This window comes from Dinoponera quadriceps, unplaced genomic scaffold, assembly GCF_001313825.1.
Source record: "Dinoponera quadriceps isolate SergipeBrazil2010 unplaced genomic scaffold, ASM131382v1 scaffold113, whole genome shotgun sequence".
Classification (NCBI taxonomy): domain Eukaryota; kingdom Metazoa; phylum Arthropoda; class Insecta; order Hymenoptera; family Formicidae; genus Dinoponera; species Dinoponera quadriceps.
Genome location: NW_014554899.1, coordinates 2,098,241 through 2,117,893, shown reverse-complemented (window position 1 = coordinate 2,117,893; position 19,653 = coordinate 2,098,241). Strand labels below are relative to the sequence as shown.

Below are 19,653 nucleotides of genomic sequence, written 5' to 3'. Positions count from 1 at the left end.
GTAACAATTTTATAAGACTACGAATAAAACATATTTTAATTTCCTGTAGGAAAATAGAGATTATTTTTATTCTTTCGTTGTTTACGAATGCTTCAACGTTTTAATTTGCAAAATCCTTTTTTGCGCAGGTGGTACCTGAAAGCGCAGCAGATCAACCCTAAAAATGGCAGACCCTATAATCAGCTTGCCCTATTGGCGCATTACGCAGTACGTATTTGCGAATTACACGTAACTCGACGAATATATATTTCTACGAGCCATTGCTCCTTAACGTTCACTGAACTTTCAGAGACGAAAACTGGACGCCGTGTATTATTACATGCGATCTCTCATGTCATCGAATCCTTTTCATTCCGCCAGGGAGAGTTTGATAGCGCTGTTCGACGAAAACCGGAAGAAGGTAAGAGAGCTCGTAAAACGTATCGTTTATCTGTTTGTATTCATACTAACGTTAATAATCTTTTGATTTTCTTTTGCCGCCAGTATCTACATTATGTAAGTAAATTTTGATACTTGGTGTGTGATATCCTCTAGATGCTCATTCCGTCATTCATTTGGTCAAGGCTTTATTTATTCGTTTGTTATTTTACTGCTCGTTACTTTTAGACTTTTCGTTTTGCGTGCTTTGGAGCCTTGATTTGTTCGTCTGTGCACTGATATAAAACTTGACATTTTCTTAACTCTCGGTGGCAAGCGTGGCGAATTAATATACATATATATATGCCTTACGCAATTATTCATTAGTTCAAACGGAAAGTATTTTCTCGCATATATCTGTCTCATTATCCGAGTACACGCTCACACAACCGTTCTCGCTGCAATTTCTTCATTTCCACGCGAATGTCAATTCTAGTAGAAAATTATCAACACCATAGACAAGAATAGAGGATATGTACATTGTAGCAACACAGGGGAGAGCTGGGGAGGGGGAAGGAAGGGGAGGGGCACGGTACTGTTGTACACGGCGAAGTTGTACGTTCGAGGAAATCGATAACAAGTATACGGTATCTGCTAACGATATGCCTGCGACGTTTTTTTTAGACCGCTTACTTATACGAGAGCAGAACGAGCGCCACGAGTTTCCAGAAATGCTTCGCTGTAAATCCAAGTCGTAAACTTTTCTTATCTTCGCTACAGCTCTGCACATTTCGTTAGCATGCACTTCTCGTAGTTGCGGGAACTTGTTATACAAACGAGGAATACTGATACTGTCCGATGGACGCTCTTTGTATGACTAGCTGACTATACAAACGGAGCCTCTCGCCTGCTACCGGTGTCCCTGTTGTTCCACGGCGGAATCTTGAGCAGAGAGACATCGATTTCTCTCGCGGCAGCCTTAATTATGCGCATCAAATGTCTGGCGGTTAACGCCACGCGTCGGAGACTAAATAGCCATCGGTTGTTGTGAATCCGTAATTGACAGGGACACGGCCGCGGGACGCTCCGTGCCCGACGTTATGCAGTGCTCGTATTTCTTACACTTGTACATGAGCGGCAACGCGAAAAACGGGAATGTGCATAAGTATAACGGCGAATTGTAACATACACACGCACACACCAACGCTATACCGCAGTTGCGACAATTGGCCAGATTACATTATGCACCGCATCCGTTTCTTCTTCTTCTTCTATTTTTTTTTTTTTTAATGTCACGCAAAAACACGGGTAGAGGTGTACTCTCTTTAGTAAACGAAATATTCTTAGTACGAGTCTATCGAACGTAAGCGGAAGGAGGAAAGGGAGTCGAAGGAGCGTGCGAGGATGAAGGAGAAAGAAGGCGCTAACATCATCGGCGGCGGCCTCAGGAGAGAGACGTGGATTCATCCGGGCGACGGTAGACGGGTGCGGCGTACGACGAGCGCGGCCACTGCCAACGAAGCGAGGCTCTCCCACAGCGACTTGGAGGAGTTATCGCAATTAACGAGTGTCGAGGTATGCATACCTCTTGTAACCTCGTACTTGTCTAACAGCTTTCGGATGCTGTCTGTCCGCGCTTGGCGATAACGACGCGTCGGCCCGTCCGTTGACGCGCTAAGTCAGCAAGGAAAATTCTGTCCGAGGCATTTCGCTTTCTCCGCGCTATCGATAAACCTTTCACGACAACTACGTAATCGCAACGTATATATTGAGCACGTTCGGTGAAACGATATTTCATCCGTTATCTGTTATCTTGAGCACTCTCGATATTCACGCTTCATTCTCGTCGTTTTTGTTTATTAGGTGAACAAACGCTTCGTTACTTCGTATCTCCACGTCCACGGCAAGCTCATCACCAAGATAGGGTGAGTGTTAATTATCTTTTACGTTTTCTCTGTACACACGGCGTCATGTACGCCTCACCTTTCCCTAGGTCGAGAACGTTGCGCGATTTTAAACTCACGCGTGTACGCTTAAGGTCGAAAGTCAGGTAATTCTAATTATAATGGTAGGGTAAAGACTTTATATGGCGGGAGGCCTATTGGTAATTTTAGGACAATGTTATGTTCTCTAGATTTTTATTTAAATTACCATTTTATTCCTCTTTTTTTTATGTAGCGGTTTCTCATCAATCACAAACAAAATAGCTTTTTAGTTAGACTTCAGACACAAAAAGAATCATTGTGTATTATTTAAGACTTTTATATTAAGGATTTAAGGTAGTATCGCAAAGGATTTTCAGTGACGATATTAAGAGAGGCCCCTACATAAGTTTATTATTTACTAAAAAAATATTTTTCCATAACTTTAACGATCTGTGTAATGAATGTTAATTTTGGGCGAAATTAAGAGAAATATATATACACACAATGTTATAAACACGGAAATATTATTTATTATTTACTTTTTTATTAATTCTTTATTTATACGTCAATTAAGCTAATAGAGGCACATATAAAAGAAAGCGATATATAAATAACTAAATATATGTATGTGTATACATATCTATTATTATAAGTTATTACTATAAATATAGAATATAAAACTATAAAAGTATTATTATAAATTGCAAATTTCTTACGTCTATTTAAGTCAAAATGGTTAATGATTCTGAAATTTTGTATAATGTCTCTGTATTAGTCCTTAATATCATAATAATTTTTCATTCAAATTCTAAATATAGTTTAGAAGAAATTAAAAATATATTTTGAAAATAGGACGTCAATTTCAGGGAACGCGTATAAAAAGTATCATTTTCAGTTGCAAATATCTCAATTTTCGAATAGTCAATCGTTTTCTAATTGCGTCAATAATTAAGTCATATTTAAACTTATATGCAGCGCAAATTTCAACGAATTCTTAAAAAACTCATTTTGTGGTACAACTACTACTATACGACATAAAACGTCGTCTTGAGCTGATAAGTCAGCCATTTTGCCAAGGCCCTTATAATGGCTCTAATTATAACGGTTCGATCTTATATGTGTACGTGTAATAATAAGGCTGAAAATCGTAATTTTCGACTGGGGGAATGGTGAGGCACACACGATGTCGTGGATATATAACTTTCTTTAAGCGCGAGAGAAAGGCGCGAATCGATGGCTGTATGCTCGTATATAACATTTAATTTTCGTCGGTCGTTCGTAAGCTCGTTTAAGCTCGGTTATTGAGGCCTGGCTCGGGCTCAGGCCGATGTTGCGACTGTCCGACTGCCCGATATTTGCATCTCGCAAAGCCGTACATACGTTTATCCTGCACCTCGGGCGTATCGTGTGACGAACAGCCGCCGTTCGCGTTCACTACACATTCTATCGAGCAAAACAAATCGCCGTTTGTATCCCACTCCGATTCGTTAAATGCGGGTTAAAGCCGGCGCGAGACGCGCGGTCGCGTAGTTTCCCATCGCCGGAATAACATACATTTGCATCCTCCTCGTCTCATCCTCCGTATTCTCGCGTAGTCATTTATGTATTATATAATTTCGCAATTATGACTCTCTTTCTCTCTCTCTCTCTCTCTCTCTCCCTCTCTCACAATTTGCGAAAGCTATTACTATCGCCTGCTACTGCCGTGGAAATCCGTGGCTGCGTCCTGACAAGTTTATGAAATTCTAACGTCACAAATTATACATATTTGCCGGCGATCCCTCCCGAACGGAATATTATTCGCGCCGTTAGAACGTCGTGGAATTTAATCTAGTCCGGCTAATCTGAAGATACGGCGTCGTGGGGCCTCCGGACCGCGGTCCGCGGTCGGTTGGTACGGTTCGAGTAAGTAGTTTTCGCGGAGAAAAATCGAATGGCTGGGATGTACGTTAATGGCGGTACTAATCGCGTTTCCCGCTAACACAGCCGAAGCAGAAAAGCCGTCGGTTCTCACGAACGAAAATCGAGCTGCCTTGTTAACTGCCTCGATACGTGCATTCAGATATCGCGTTTGTGTGAATATTCCACGTGTATTTCTTCGCGAAGTTTTCGTAAATTTTTCTCGAATTTTGAAGAACTCAGCGAGGATAACATTTGCAAACTTACCGGTTTCGTATGCTGCGTTAACTAGAGTTCCTATAATAAGAATCTGAATACCGTATGTGTAATTTCTGATTGGCTCTGCCATATTTGGATAAGCTTCCTGTTTGGTTGATGTAAAAATAATCAGCTAAGTGACAACACAAGTAAAGATTTGCAATCTACAAGGTTCACGAAATGTGTTTAAAAAAAGTGAGTTTGTGTGAAAAATATAAGACTAAGGTCTAATTTTGACCTTAGATGGTTTGTTATGCAATTGTATGTTTTAAATATTTTGATCTAATTTTACAAGCTTTAACCCATCTTTTAGATATAAAATCATGTATAAGAGAACTTGCATTTCAAGTGTAAAGAACTTACCGAAATAAGTAATTTGTATTTCACGTGTTCCAACTTAACATTCGAAAATAATGATTCCGAGAGTAGTTATTTTTATAGCAATATTTATACTTTGTATTATTTCTCATTTTGAAAAATGTTTATATCTTCAAAACGCTTTATTGATATGTCGGAAATTCCTTTTTTCAATATAAAGTGAATAATTATAAAGTGGGATCAAAAACGGTGCAGTAGCTTAATTCTTAACGACAACATCGTTAGCCTAGAGTGTCGTCGCGCAGCTTTTCTGCCATACATTATACTTGTGCGACGACTTAATGATAACGAAACCGTCGATAAAAGTTACAGAATAGGAAGTACAGGTGGGTTGTATGAAATTCTAGAGCCAGTGGCCGGCGAGGGTTAATAGTACTTGAACATTTCGCACATTATGGCTGTGAACTTTCGATTTTAACCCAAGCATGGTAGCCACAGCGACGGTGTCCAGACTCTTATCATAGGAACTTTATCGTTAATGAAACTCGCGCGACGAGCTTGACCGTTCCAAAGTACGAATAAATGCATGCACTCATTCGCTCGCTCGCTCGCACCACCGCGAGTGCCGGCACTCGTCGTCTCTATCCCCGCAATGCTGAGCGCTCCCGCGATCTCTCGGAACCCTGTCGAGTCCGTGGACCGGCCGCCGGTGGTCACGTATGTACGTGGCTTCGTGTAGCTTCGTGTTTTCTTATACGGCGGTAAAAATGTTAATTGACAATTGCGTGGCGCCACCCGACCACCGTCTCGCGCTCCGTCGCGTCTCGACCGCAACGACGGCGGCGGCGGCGATGTTGTCCCCGTCGCGTGTTGTGACCTTGCGAGTACCCTTGCGAGGATACCTCGCGATTATCGTGGCGAGTATCGCACCCTCCGGTATCGCGTATCGGCGATAATTCCAGTGGACTCGCTCGAATTTTCCGAGCGCGCGTGCCGCGCTCGGCGGCGTCCGTGAGTTTTCAATTTATTCGGCGCCGGCAACATAATTGGTTCCGCGATCGGGGTGAGCGAGGAAAAAAGCGGAGGGATGATGAGGACGCACAGGACGGGGAAAAAAAGAGAAGAAGAAGAGTAGAGGAGTAGAGGGCAACGCAGGGGAAGGGGGAAAAGGAGGAGGTAGGGGCGCTTCTCCCCCCGGTGTTCTATACAACTACTAGAGCTACGTAGAATGTACTCGCGGTCTATAATTGGAATTGGTACCGAACCGGTGCCATTGGTTAGCTGCTTGTTAACGACACGGTACGTGCGTGGCATAGGTACACGTATAGATCGCGCGCGCACGGCTGGCGCACGGAGAGGCAGGGGGAAAAAGATGGGAGACCATGCAGAGTCGGACGCGTGGTATGGTCGGCTTACGGTGTTGCTGGCTCGTTGCGTCGCGGCTGCTGCTGTAATGGATTTGGCTCATTACCGGCCGGAGCACACCGGAGTCCGACCCTACCGAGTTATGCTCAAGGTTGCCCTCGTGCTACGCGGGCCCATCTCGGGCCATTTCCTCTCCGCACGTGATATCGCGCTTTTCGTCGACCCTCCCCGGAGTCCTTTTCTCTTAAGAGGGAAGTTTGCCTCTTTTTTTCGCATTTTTTTTTTCTAGCATTTTATCCTCCCGCTAAGACTAACAAATTTCGCACCTAACATTCAGCGACTGCTCTTATCAGCTCTTATTCATTCTTACTGTACGGAGAAAAAAGTTTCTTGCTGGAACAGTAAATTATTTGTTATTATAGCGACAGCAAAAGATTTGTTACACGGAAAAGATAATTTTGCCGTTGTAGCTAAACGTTGCGGCTAAATTTCAGCGGTGAAATTTAGTTTAATTTAGGCATAACTAAAAATTAATACTTTAAACAAATTTTTTATTGTCTAAACAAATTTTTATTTTTTTGTTATTTTTTCCACAATTATTTTTCCACACGGAGAAAAATTTTGTTGTTTTAGCGAAATCATCGTTGCTTATGACAGCAATTAAATTTAGTTGTCATGGTCAAATTAGCAAATTATTCGTAATTAGAATAAAAACAGTTCGCCAGGATATAAAATATTCTGTTGAAAGAATTTGGTTTTAGTTAATTTGCTGTTAGAACAAAATAGTGTTTTCTTACATTTACTAATTTGTTCTTACAGGAAAATGATTTATAGATTCGGGAAAATTCGTCGAATGCCATTAGTATTCTTAACAAATCGTTTTGTTGTTCATCTAGTAACTGACAGATTTTGCTGCGACAGCGTGAAATTTGCTGTACCAGCAAATTATTTTTCTCCGTGTATGGTCATACACAAAATCAACGAACAGACTATGCATTCCAAATATACGCGTGGAAATTTACGATGATTCACTTCTTTTTTCAAAATCGAAAAGTCAGAGCACTGGAATATGAAAAAAACAAAGATCAGTGGACTTTTTTGATCATTAACGCGTGAATAACATTCGTTATTTATTTAGTTTAATATCTGGGCTGTGCATAGAATTCCAACAATCTCGCGTTTCTCTTACGGCATACGTTTGCGTATTACACGTGGAAACACGAGGGTTGAACGTTCGTTTCGAGCGCGATCACGCCGCCGTGCCGGTGCCGTGTGCAGCACGTCGTTGATGGTCGATGGTCGCGAGCGATATCTGTACGTGGACGAATCGCTTATCGTCGATTAATATAGTAGTCCGACAGATTAAATCGCTTTTAACGTCGCCGTACGGTCCCGCTCCGGATTTTTTCGGTCGCATCGTCCGCCGTCGAGGATCGCGAGAGCGTCGCGCCACGAGACGGTAATTAAACCTATAAATTGGCAGCGTGAAGGAAGAAGGCAGGAATCGTTTCATAACACTCGTAAGGCTGGAGAAGTGGTCGCTGGCGCTTCCATCGGTAGTGGTAGATGGGCAAGGTAGGTTCTCTTAGGCCGTGGTGCCTCCCGAGAAGGAAGGAGACGGCAGGATACCGGAGATAGAGAGAGAGAGAGAGAGAGATGGGGAGAGAAGGAGAGATAGAGAGAGAGAGAGAGGGAGCAGGAGCAACGCGAGACGCGCATACACACCCAGAAACTTAAGTAGTGCGAGTAAGTAAGCTACGCTATAAGGCTGGCCCCGGCTGGTAACACACATGGATTTCCGATGGTCGTTTACCCGCGGCCCTCGAGTGACGACCCCGCCCGCTTCAAGGGCACCCTCGTCGGATATCGCAGCCTCGGACCAGAACCCGACTACCCGGCTATCTCTTCGGCGTACGCTACGACGGACCGCACGTACGCATCACGCGCCCATCGCGGGACCATCTGGATTCCTCCCGCTCGTCGATTGATCCCGATAGAGCTCTCGACCTTGCTCCCGGGCCCTCGAACGATCGGATTTCCGCCTCGTTCGCCGGATTCGACGGTTTATGACGGGACCGGGCCTGCGTCGCTCGACTCATCGGCTTCGCGCTCTCTCGTAACGCGCGTGAATTCGGATTTATTTGAAGAGAAATCAATTTCTCTTTTCCTCTCTCTCTCTTTCTTTTTCATTCTCTATCTCTCTCCTTGGAGAGGTGGATCGTGCAATTATTGCCAAGCACGTTCGACCAAGACGACTGGTCGGAGATTGGGTCTCGGTATGATGATGCGAATTCAATTTCAATTTTTATGGAATTTATTTGCATTTCTTAATATTATTCACGCGGTGACACGCGTAGCCAGCGGGATCGCGCGACGGTGAATTTGTACGTCTCGCGTATTTTATCGCTGCGTACGCGATGAAAACTCAGATATCAATCGTCCCCGATCCATCGTTTCTCCCGCATCGCGCCTCAAGCGGCTAATGCTCTTGCGGCGCGCGTATCCCGCAGATTACCGTTCGCTCGTTTCACGATACATTCCGCGAACTCTCGTGCGGGAGAGTAGGATCCGCGGTAATCGATGATTAAACGATGTTCACTCGGAGCGTTAAGGCGTCGGGGAACACGCGTTTCAGTGTCGCGTCCGCGGCGCGTTCGGTTTGCGAAGATAGCGGCTATAATCGCCGACCTATCGGGCCCTGTCATCGACACCCCCGGGCTAATGGCTCATTACGCGCCGGTTATATGTCTTTGCATTGCTGGCAAGGACGATCAGATTACGATACGTTTCGTCGGGCAGAGCTCCTCCGCGGCGACTTAACTTGGAGATCGTGCGAGAATCTTGCGACCCCACGAGTCAGCTATATCCATCCGCCGGGAGACAGCGGAAGGATAAGACGGTGTTGAGATCTTCGATGTGATTAAAGATTCGACATGAAAAAGGTCGTGGACGTCGGAAGAGAAAAATTCGTAGAGCGAGTTCTCGCAACCTTCTGAATAAAATATACGATGGTAATAACCTATCTGCGGAGAAACGAGATTTTAAAGAAGCGAAAGAAAAAAAAGATGGTAAAAAAATCGATCGTAAAAATATGCTATTTGAATATACGCATATGGAGAAAAGTAATTTGCTGGCACGGCAAAATGTATGCTGTCGTTTAGCGAAATCCGTCAGTATGTGGACAGCAAAACGATTTGTTAAGAGCACTAATTGTCATTCTTTGGATATATATTTTGCTGTAAAAACAAATATTAACAAAAAATCTTCGAAAGATAAAAATCATACGGGCGCCAAGTACACGAAAAAATAACCAAACTTGATGTATGTAAGGAAAGATATATGTGTGAACATTGAAAAAGTAAATGTGTTTCAAAAATTAGCTCCGCTCAAAAATAAACATGAGATCAATGTAATTAACGAAGTGCTGCATTATATGTTATCAAATGTAATATGTTGTACATATAAATGACGTACAAATGACGTACAAAAGTTGAAGCAAAGAAAAGTGATTTGAGGTAAAAATAATTCAACTTTCACATACGTTTTTTCTTTTGTAAAATTAGTAAAAACAAATTAGCAAATGCATGTAGCAAAACCACTATTTGGTTTTAACAGCAAATTAATGTGTTCTAAAGACAAATTCACTCAGCAAAATTTTTCTAACCTGGCAACAAAACTGTTTCTGTCTAATTGCGAATAATTCGCTAATTTGGTTGCGCCAACTAAGTTTTATCGCTGTCGCAACGAATAGTTGCAATGGCAACGATCGTTTCGCTACAACAGTAAAATCAATTTCCTCCGTGCGCAGAGAATAACCATCGTTGCTACCGCAGAAAAGGTTCGCGCGTCTAAAACTCGGTTGATAGCTTTTTTTTTTTTAATTCTTTTTCGATTATCAAGGCGATAGAAGAATGAGGAGAAAATGGATGACGCGCGTTCAACGAGTTAGCAGTGAATCTCGTTTGTGCGTTACTAAATAAGTATAAGAGAAATGAAAAGTACGGGGGTATGAAAAACGTCCTTGACACTTACACCGTGTCGCGCTTATAGCCTACAATTTATGTCGCCGTGTATTTCCTCCGACGGTGCTTAATCGGAGCGATCGATGCTGCCGCTGCTGAGCGTCGCGTCGCGTCGCCTGGCAGTGTCAATTTGCGCGCCGTATCATTACTATAATTGATTCCCGAAGTGAATGTGCACGACACATCGGTATCTCGTTCGCGCGACCAAGATATGTACGGGTAACTTGGGCCGGCCGATATTATTGCCCGTGTCAATAAATAATGATAATTATACTAATGACAATGATTACGACGTATTGGCTTTAATCATTTTCCATACGTGTACCGATGATGCATCGACGCGCGGCAATTGAGTCATTTAGATTTTGTAATCTAGATAAAAGCCGGATTACATTTCTATTACGGGCCCGACACTCGCAGATCTGGATACGCGGTCGTGCCTCCTCGACCGCTGTCGCGCCGGGCCGATTAATTATTTATAATCGCGAACGCACCGATGAAAAAGCGAAGGAATTTCGTTACCCCGAAGGTATCTATTTATCCTCGCCGCGTATTTTACGGGACGATTTATTATCTATCCGACGAGTATTTATAGCTGCGGCTAAATTAATCTTCGCGATTGGTATAACCTGTACCGCTCGGATGCCTCGTGTGTGCGAAGTTACGCACTATTTCGCTCGGACTCGCGTTTTCTCGCAGCACGAACACGAAGAAATAACGAGACGTCGGTCTCGATCTCTTCAGAAGCGACATCCGTGCGCGTATGTATCCTATTAAAAATAGAATTCACGTCAGAGGAATATGCTTCTCTCGTAACGAAAGGAGAAACTTTTTGAAGAAGCTTAGTTTCAATTATAAGATATATCCACGTGTGCTTTGTATCAACAAGGAATTAATCCTCCGTTACATCGAATGATTGTATATAGAGAAAAAGGTTTCTTTAATTTTAGTAAACGCGTTTGACTCGGGTTTCTTTAATATAAACAACGTAATTTAATATCAAATATTATATCATTTTCTTTGAGAAGCTAAGTAATCCCGTTTGTCACATCAAATTCGTTTGTCTGCTCTATTCTAAAAGACGAATTTGTTTCGATTAAAACAATTTTGTTAACCCCAAAGAAATCTTTTCCTTTGTGTACACGAGAAGCAGCATATCGTCCGAATTTAACGTTTCACCGCTGAACGTGTTAAAATCGGGATAAACGCGCGATTATCTTCCGCTCGACGAAATCGCATCGCATCGCGAGGAGAGGAGCGAGCTCGATGCGGGAGATAGCGCGATTGAGATTGAGCTGGGAGTGGGAAGGGTAGAGGCGAAGAAGAAGTTGGAAACTTAATGCTCGTGGTACCGCACCGCCGCCGCTGCCGCGTCGTTGCATCGGCGAGGAATGATTATGGTGGCCGGCCCACGCAATCCGCGGGTCATGGACCATGATCTATGGAAGACGGCGGAATGCCCCGTTATGCGCTAAAGTGCAAACTTGTTAGTCATAGAGTCCGTCGATGCCGATGGGACAAACCGGGCTGCCGAGGGGCTCCTTAATGCCGCGGCGCGCTGCACAGCGGTGCTATCCGTTCTCGCAACTAGGGACTGCGTAGGGCTTTTCCGCGCGTAGGTTCCTTCGGCTTTAACCCCGAGACTGCGTGCGCTGAAGATCTGGCTTTATTAAGCGAGCCTAGCGCGGCGATTAGCTCGCCTGATTTAGATCGTACTCTCTTAGCCGCGGTATAGATAGAGAAAGTCAATTTTCTTCATCGAACGCGCAACTTTGCGCGTACGCGCGCGCGCAATGATCAGCTCTCTTCAGCCTCGTTTCAACGTTCCCTCTCTTCCTTAATCGCGGACTACGATCGCTCTATTTTTTTCTATATTTCTGAGGACACAATCTTTGATTTAGTTTAAATCCGCTTTATTAACGAGTGAATCATTCCTTCGTAACATTAATCTACAGCGATCGCTTCTTTCCGTGTTTTCGAACTTTTTTTAGAAATCGAGGTTCTCGTGACGCGTTTCTTTTTATTGAGAGTTTGCCGAACAATCCGCCCTCGAGCCGCGAGAAACCGGGATCGGAAAAATTACTTCGTCAATCTTGTTGCAGGGTTTCTAGTCGCGACGCGGTGATTTCAATGCCGCCGCATCCGTATAGGCGGCATCTCGTTGAATGCGCGCGCGAGCACTCAGACCTCTCAGTTCTTCTCGTGCGTGATAGCCAGTCGCGTTGGCCAAGCGCGAGCTTAATAAGCCCGCGTGACTTCTTCTCCTCGTCCGTACGATAATCGTGTTTTTAGCGTCTATCAAAAGGCCGTAAAGTTAATCGGCCGTCGTCGCTACTTTGGACTTCGCGGTCTGATCACGGATCTTCCGCCGGCATAGGAACATATATCGTTATCTACGATCGATCGGTCGCAGGTACGACTCTCGGTTGCCGGGCATTATTCCGAACGAGGTCGTTCGGTCCCGTCATGAGAGTAGTAAAGAGCGGACAAGATAAAGAAATCGATGAACGCGGAGTTGCGAGCGGGCCGATACCGTAATGCATCTCGCTAAGTGGTATTAACGCTATACGGATTTACGATTATGCTCGAGTAATATGAAAATTGCCAGTTATTCGCGTCCGTTCACCTCCGTGTCAGTAGCACCGACGTGCGTACGATAGCGTCTTCTTTACCTTGGAATAGATTTATGCGGAAACTGTTGCAGCGATCGCACATTAGCTCTTTCGCGCATTCCTGGATTCTTGATGCAGTGAAAGCTCCATACAGGGTAAAATATGAATTGTATCTGATGAAAAACAATTATTTAATTTATTTTTCTTCTTTTAAAAGTAATAGTTATCTTGAACGAAGACTATTTTCTTCATAATAATGTTAAAATTTATTCATCACAAACATTAAAAAAGCTCGTTATCATTTACTAAGAAAAAAAATGTATCCCCTTTTTAAGAATATTATAAAAATTATCGAAGGAAGTTATATTCGGTTAATTTGAGTAAGTAAATCGAAGTTTTGGTTTTAACGTTTTAATTTAGTATTCTTGATTATGAAGCACTAAACTTCCTAGAATTCAGAGTATATTTTGAATAAATTTGATGCTTATAATGAACTTATGATATACTTGCGGATATATAAACTTATGAAATACTTGAAACAAATATTTACTTGAACACATGTATATTTTTCTATGTGAACATGCTCATGTCGTAATAATGAAATTTACACATTGAATTTATTAAAATGATTTGAAACATTCTGTTCGTGATCAACCAAGTCGAGACCTCGAAACTGATCCACTCAAAGATTTCTGAAAACATTGCAGTATAATCTGAAAACAATTTCGATTCGAGAAAATTTAGACATTGATTTTAATAATAAAGACTCGGTATTTTAAATGTTTTGTAAAAATGAATATTTCTTAGTATATCCCCTTCCTCCTCTCCCTCAATAATTGCTCTTTTACGAGTCTGTCTTATTAAGTAGTCGCAGTCGATGACTGAGCATTCAGAATGAATGAATCAGACAGTCCCAGCCGAAGTCTCATACAAGTGTAACGGAGCGATGCAGCGAGCTCGACTCATCAGACTCACAGATTCATTCCTACATCTCGGGTTCTCCCCAATCTCGCAGTAATTATAACATTATATCGGACACGGGGTCGTCCCACTCTTTCGCATCGGCTTACCGTTCATGGGAAGGGAGTCGCGCCTTCCTTCACATTCCGTCGGAAGGTGGCACATCTCCGTAACGCGGAGGAGCCGCGCGCACTTGGCGTTGTCACGTCTCATTCTCTCGCTCGAGACAGCATCGCCTTTCGACTGTCGTAATGGCACGGATAAATACTCACGGGCGATTATACTACTACGCGATGTAGGATGGTAGCATACCAGCTTGATTTGAGTCGGCGGCTAACGGTCTTTTTCGAGGATCAAACGGTAAGACGAGCGAGCGAGCGAGCGTGTGAGTGCACCTTGATCCGCGCCGCTGGCCGCGCTGGAAGGTGTCCGATTTCAGCAGCCGCGTTTATCGCTCGTGGCGATACCACATGGCGTAGACGATGGGAATGGTGCCTCCTCGGCATTCTCTCCCCCTCGGAAGAAACGCCGGTGTCTCTCTCTTTCTCTCCTTCCCTCTCTCTCTCTCTCTCTCTTTCTACGATAGAGCCGGCTCCCCGCGATCGAGGACTATCGGTGGGCTATCGTGGAGCCACGTCGAGCTCGATATTTCGCCTCTTCTTCAAGATCGAGAGACACGATCCAGGTGATTCATTACGCGGAGAAGCCGCGGGAGCCGAAGGGGTTAAGCGATTACTTAGCCATTCTTCGGAGTTTAATCGAGAGTACGTAACGGTACGGGCATAGAGGTCGGAGCTGCACGACTTTGCGCTCTCTCTTTCTCCCTCGCGAAGTAGCACGTTCTCCCGGCTACTTCGGGCTAGGTTCTACTCTTGATCTCCCGACACTGTCATTGCTGCTCGGCTTGTTCTGGTATTGCGCGACCACGACAAAGTCGTCTCCTCGTCGTGGGAGGGGTTGGAAAGGGTTGGAAGGAGGCTACGTCCCACGAATTCGCCGGTTCACGAACGGGCAACGCGGGTGGGGTCGCGCGATATCGAGTGAGACGTTACGCGGATCCGCCACTGTCTCTGCCGTGTACGTATACATTAGCACATGCACGCGCGATGCGCGCCACGCGGAAAGAGGCTGTGGGAAAGATAGCGCCCGCTATGCGAGATCTCGGTGCCGTTTCACCGCCGTGTTTACGAGGATGCCCCGCCGGCAGTAAGACCCCACGGCCAACCTTCGTCCTCCTTTATCATCGGCCTCAGCCATGCGAGATTAGCTGAGCCAACCGACCGTGGGTCGCATTGCTCACCGACACACCGATCCGAGCTCTATTATTTCGAGGTCGATCAGTCGGGGAGAGAAAGAGAGAGAGAGAGAGAGAGAGAGAGACCCTTACGTCGCATATCCATGTTGACGAGCGCCCTCGATGCGATTAATCATCCCCGTGTCGTTTCTTTCATTTTCGGCTCATGCATTCTTCTTGCATAAAGTATGTTTCGTGAAATCGTGATTAAATGAAGAACGATGTTCTGTTCTACCTATATGTCTCCGAGAGGGTTATTTCCGAAAACACGCGTTATTCTCGGCCGCTCGTTTTCGGAATTATTCAAGAGCTATGCATCTCGATATTTCGAGTGAGAAGAGCGACCGGGAGATAATCCAGGAATATACCTGTCAATTTTATTTCCAATTAAGGAAAGTGTTCCGCGCGAGAAACATCTTATACGTTGTGCTAAATGACGTCGAAGCAGCTCGGGCCGAGTTTTTCGATACGCAACGGATTGGATCTCCTATCGCTTAAATAGATTTACTGTATTAGCCCAAGCTGATTGTTTAATGCACTCATCGGCTACATCTCTTACCGTTCGCGCCGTCGCGAATTTCATAGGTCGATGGATGTTCTCATCCAAGTTGAAATATGCAAATCGAGAGGCTGATATATATATATATATATATACGTGTATATCCTGTAGCTCGATTCTCATTTATATTTATTCGCTGCCACAGTTCGTTCGATTTGCACGTCAGTTGGTTCTTCCGAGACACCGACATTTCGCTATCGATATAGAGACTTAAACACGAAACGGACTATATTTACTCGGTCATTCCTCCTTCCCTCACTGTACCAGGGAAATCATGTTTGTTTCAGGATGGAGACTTTTCAAGAAGCCGGTGTTCAGATGCTGAAGGAATTCAGAGCTCTGTTGCAGCACTCGCCGCTACCGCTTCCCGGTACGCGTCTACTTCAGCTTCTGGCGCTCAACATGTTCGCGATTGAGACTACGCAGCTGAAGGGTGAGTCCAACTTTTCAATCCAAGTATTTTCCTTTAGGTGCTACTGCAATCTCGCTTACATCCGTCAAACGTTACGGCGTATTAATCGCGGAGATATCTCGGCGATATCACGGATAATTTATACGGGCAATACCGGAGGTAATTGAAAAGTGTCGTGCGTATTGATGACGCCACAGAAGCGAGAGCCAAATCCGAAAAGCTCAGTCGGGAAAAATTTTTTCTACCCGCGATTTTCGCTAAGGTTAACCGTCTCTAATGGTAAGGTAGAGTCACGTTGATTTCACGACTTTGCTTATTTTACAGCGCGCTGTTTCTCTTCTTAAGAAATCCTTTATGGGAAACTTTTTAAGATCTAATTAATATCTATTTATATCAATTTTGGAAAAAAATGATAGATTCTGATTGTAAAATCTATGAAGATTCAGATTAGAAATGTAATGTTTCAAAAGTGCGATTCTAGTTGGGAAATTCAGACAATAGAAATTCAGAAATATTCCATTTTCTCTATCCAATATTTACCAAAAGTACACTGATTACGTGAAAAATGAACGAAGCAGAGCATGGAGTCGGATCCAACTCCACCTTTCTGGATGCGTTGAAAATCCACCTTGCCATTAGAGGGTTAATTATCATCGTAGTCGAGATGCATTCTATCGGGATGACTACGATTCCTCGTCTTCCGCTTGGACTTGTCATCGACGAGCCGCGGTATGACGTGGTATCCGGTTCGAGAAGATGCTCCCTGATTCTCGCTCCGACAGTGACTCATGGCTGGTTTGCTAGTTCGCGAGGCACGAGCACCACGACAGCAACGAGCGTTCTCCGAGTTTTTGCACCTGCGTGCAGGTGCTAGCCCTATATAATTATCACTAATTTCTATACGAGAGCGAAACTCAGCTCGAGGTTTCGCTCTTCTCAGAATGGAACCTAGCCTGAGTCATCAAGCAGCGCGCGCAACCTCTTGCTGCTCTATTTCCGAGATAAAACTGTCCGCTCGAATCTTTTGCACCTGCTCGGACGCGTCTTCGCTCGTGGTTTAACTGCGAGCGAAGTTGCGCCCTTTTAGCGGCCGGCGATTCTTCTCTCACCGTCGTCGCGGCGGTAGCGCGAATTTAGCGAACAGTGAAGCACCTTGACGCGCCGACTGGCCTTGGTCTCGTTCATGCATCAGGGGAGAAAATTTGCATCTTCAGGCGCAACGAATACGATTATGTTAACGATCGATCGCAAGAATTTAAATTAATATCCAAGTCGGGAGGGGGGGGGGTAAAAATGGTTATCGTTTAATTTCCCGTCCATATTTCAGCGTATTCTCATAAACAACACGTCGGGAATTCACGTACCGGTAATGGACGATGACGAAGCTCCGCACACCGTCGTAGAGGAGTAGCCGGCTTAGGACGAGCGCGTGTTCCCGAGCGATATTACGCGGTTTTAGTACCCGGAGCTTTAAGCAGCGTTACCATCACGTGCGGGCTACACCTGGCGCGACCTCGCAATATTGCACGTGCGTTAATCTGCAGTGGCTTCCTCCTAGCGTATAGGCTTTCGCGGTTGAATTTTTCGGATGGCATCGACTCGCTCATGATTACTATGTCGCGTGGAAACGTTAAACAGGCTCGCGACATTTTTCCGCAAAATCGAGAATGAATGGAATGTCCGTCACGTTGCGTAAACCCGCATAAAACTTCTCATTTATTTACTTATTTATCGATGGGCAAATAGGGTATTTCAGACGATTTTCTCATTGCGTTACGCCCGAACGAATTTTTCGGAAACTTTAGCGTAATGTTTTTGGGATTCGGGATCGTTAAAATCTGCCCGTTCTCCCTCGCGATCGCTCAACCGACGATCGGAGATCGCATGACTTTGTCGGTGAAATTTTTGCGAATTTTCTCGAGAGGTGGTGGAAGGGGAATAACTTTGTCCACGAGTGTGGTGATGATCCTCCATCAGCCGACCAGTAATTGAAATCGTAAACACCGTTGGTAATGGACCATTGAGTTTATGCAACCGTGTCGACACTGTCTGCGGTCGACAGTGGAGGAACGTCAGGTCCTGCCTTCATCATCCTTAAACCGCCGCGACACATCCCTGCGGTTTGCTTCTCGATTCGGCCTTCTCTTTGCTCTTCGCATCGTCGTATCTATCGACGGCGCGGATCTCGAGGCGGGTATAACGCCACGCCGCTCGTGACGTCTCATTCCACGCCGCGATGAACACGACGAAAGCGCGATGCAAAAAGCACATTTTATAAAGCGAATCAAGAGAGATTACGGCAAAATTAATTGAGATGACCGCATTCGGAAGAATCCACGAGTTTCTCAGCAGCCGAGTGGCTTGATCTCGCGAGGAAATCGTCGCGTTTCCAGCGATGTGGCAGAGAAATGAGGGATGATTGGCGGACAGGCGGGGGAGGGGGGGGAAAGAGGGAGAGCAATTCCGAGGTAAATACGATCGACCTCGTCGGAGGCAAAATCGGAAGCGGCATCGCGCGAGGAGCTAACGATCCGACCCCGCGCCGACTTGGCCGCGAAGAGATCGCTCCGCCGAAAGGGGTAAACGACCTTCCGCGGCATCCACCGGCGGGTATATACCTATGCCGAAGCAGGATCCAATTACCAATCAAGCCAGGATCTAAGAAACCATCCACGCCGGTGGATTACAGGATAGTCACTCCCGTAATCGTCGCCTTCGACGTTTCATTCGTCTTTCGATCGCGCCCTTTCGAGCCTCGCTGCTCGCCTCGTCGGCGATTTACCCTCTCGCGCGAATCACGTTCCCCCCCCGGCCGGTGCAGTAATTGATGCGCGCTTTTTTCCCGTCGCGTTTAGAGCGCAATTATCATGCCGCGATCGAAGGCGCGAGCGCGGCGAACCGACCCGCTCGGTTCGCGAATTGCCGTTTAAAGTTTCACGCGCGCGGACGTCGTGTGGGGTGGAATGTGAGCGCGCGAGACACGGAGTTTCGAAAGTTACGCGGGGAGGAGAGGGGGCATCGATGGGGATGAGTCTGACGAGTTTGGTGTGTTTCTGATGTCGCCTGTGTAACAATGACAATGACAGTGTCGTTATGGCCCATAATAAGGTTACACTATAAGTCGTATGTCGCTTTCGAATGTCGGAACGCAGCCGATGGATCAATGAGAGAACTCGTTCTCGAAAAATCAATTCTCTCATTGAACCATCGACTGCGTCCCGACATCGGACTGCGACATACGATCTATTGTATAACAGGCCTAAAAGTTACAGAATAGACCTACAGATCGTGCGCATTATGTATCGGGAGCAACGGTGCGATCGCGGGAGTAACGCCGTCGGATCATTTAACGCGCGGTCAGCACTGGTGCACGCGTGTGTGAGGAACGAATGTGCGCAGCCCGGGACCCCGGGGGCCACCGAAGAATAACGTATAACGCCAAGGTTAATGTCCCTAATGTCTATAATCTTGGATCATCTGCATCCGAGCTACGGTGCCTGGCTTCGCGTAGCTTAAATCCTTCCACGTACTATACTCGTCGGAATACCTACTAAGTACTACGGCTGCCCTGCTCCCCCTTCCCCGCCGCTAGAACGTCGCTGTTATTAAATCGTTTCATTGTTTTGCTCATCTTTCTCTTATTATTTCACTGAAAGCTCGGGTGTATGGGGG

General features: G+C 45.3%; 1 protein-coding gene across 8 annotated transcripts in view; it reads left to right on the top strand.

Annotated features, from left to right (window-relative positions):
• Nucleotides 1–19,653, top strand: part of LOC106742561 (telomerase-binding protein EST1A) — a 102,281-nt gene that overhangs the window by 6,674 nt on the left and 75,954 nt on the right. For 5 of the 8 annotated variants that reach the window (XM_014615648.1, XM_014615643.1, XM_014615642.1 and 2 more), the window contains 6 exons: nucleotides 129–207; nucleotides 290–400; nucleotides 484–495; nucleotides 1,705–1,932; nucleotides 2,221–2,282; nucleotides 15,857–16,002. In XM_014615648.1, coding sequence (XP_014471134.1) covers nucleotides 129–207; nucleotides 290–400; nucleotides 484–495; nucleotides 1,705–1,932; nucleotides 2,221–2,282; nucleotides 15,857–16,002 — 638 coding nt within the window. The remainder of the gene's footprint in view (nucleotides 1–128; nucleotides 208–289; nucleotides 401–483; nucleotides 496–1,704; nucleotides 1,933–2,220; nucleotides 2,283–15,856; nucleotides 16,003–19,653) is intronic. The other 3 variants (XM_014615646.1, XM_014615645.1, XM_014615644.1) reach the window with 1 other exon arrangement.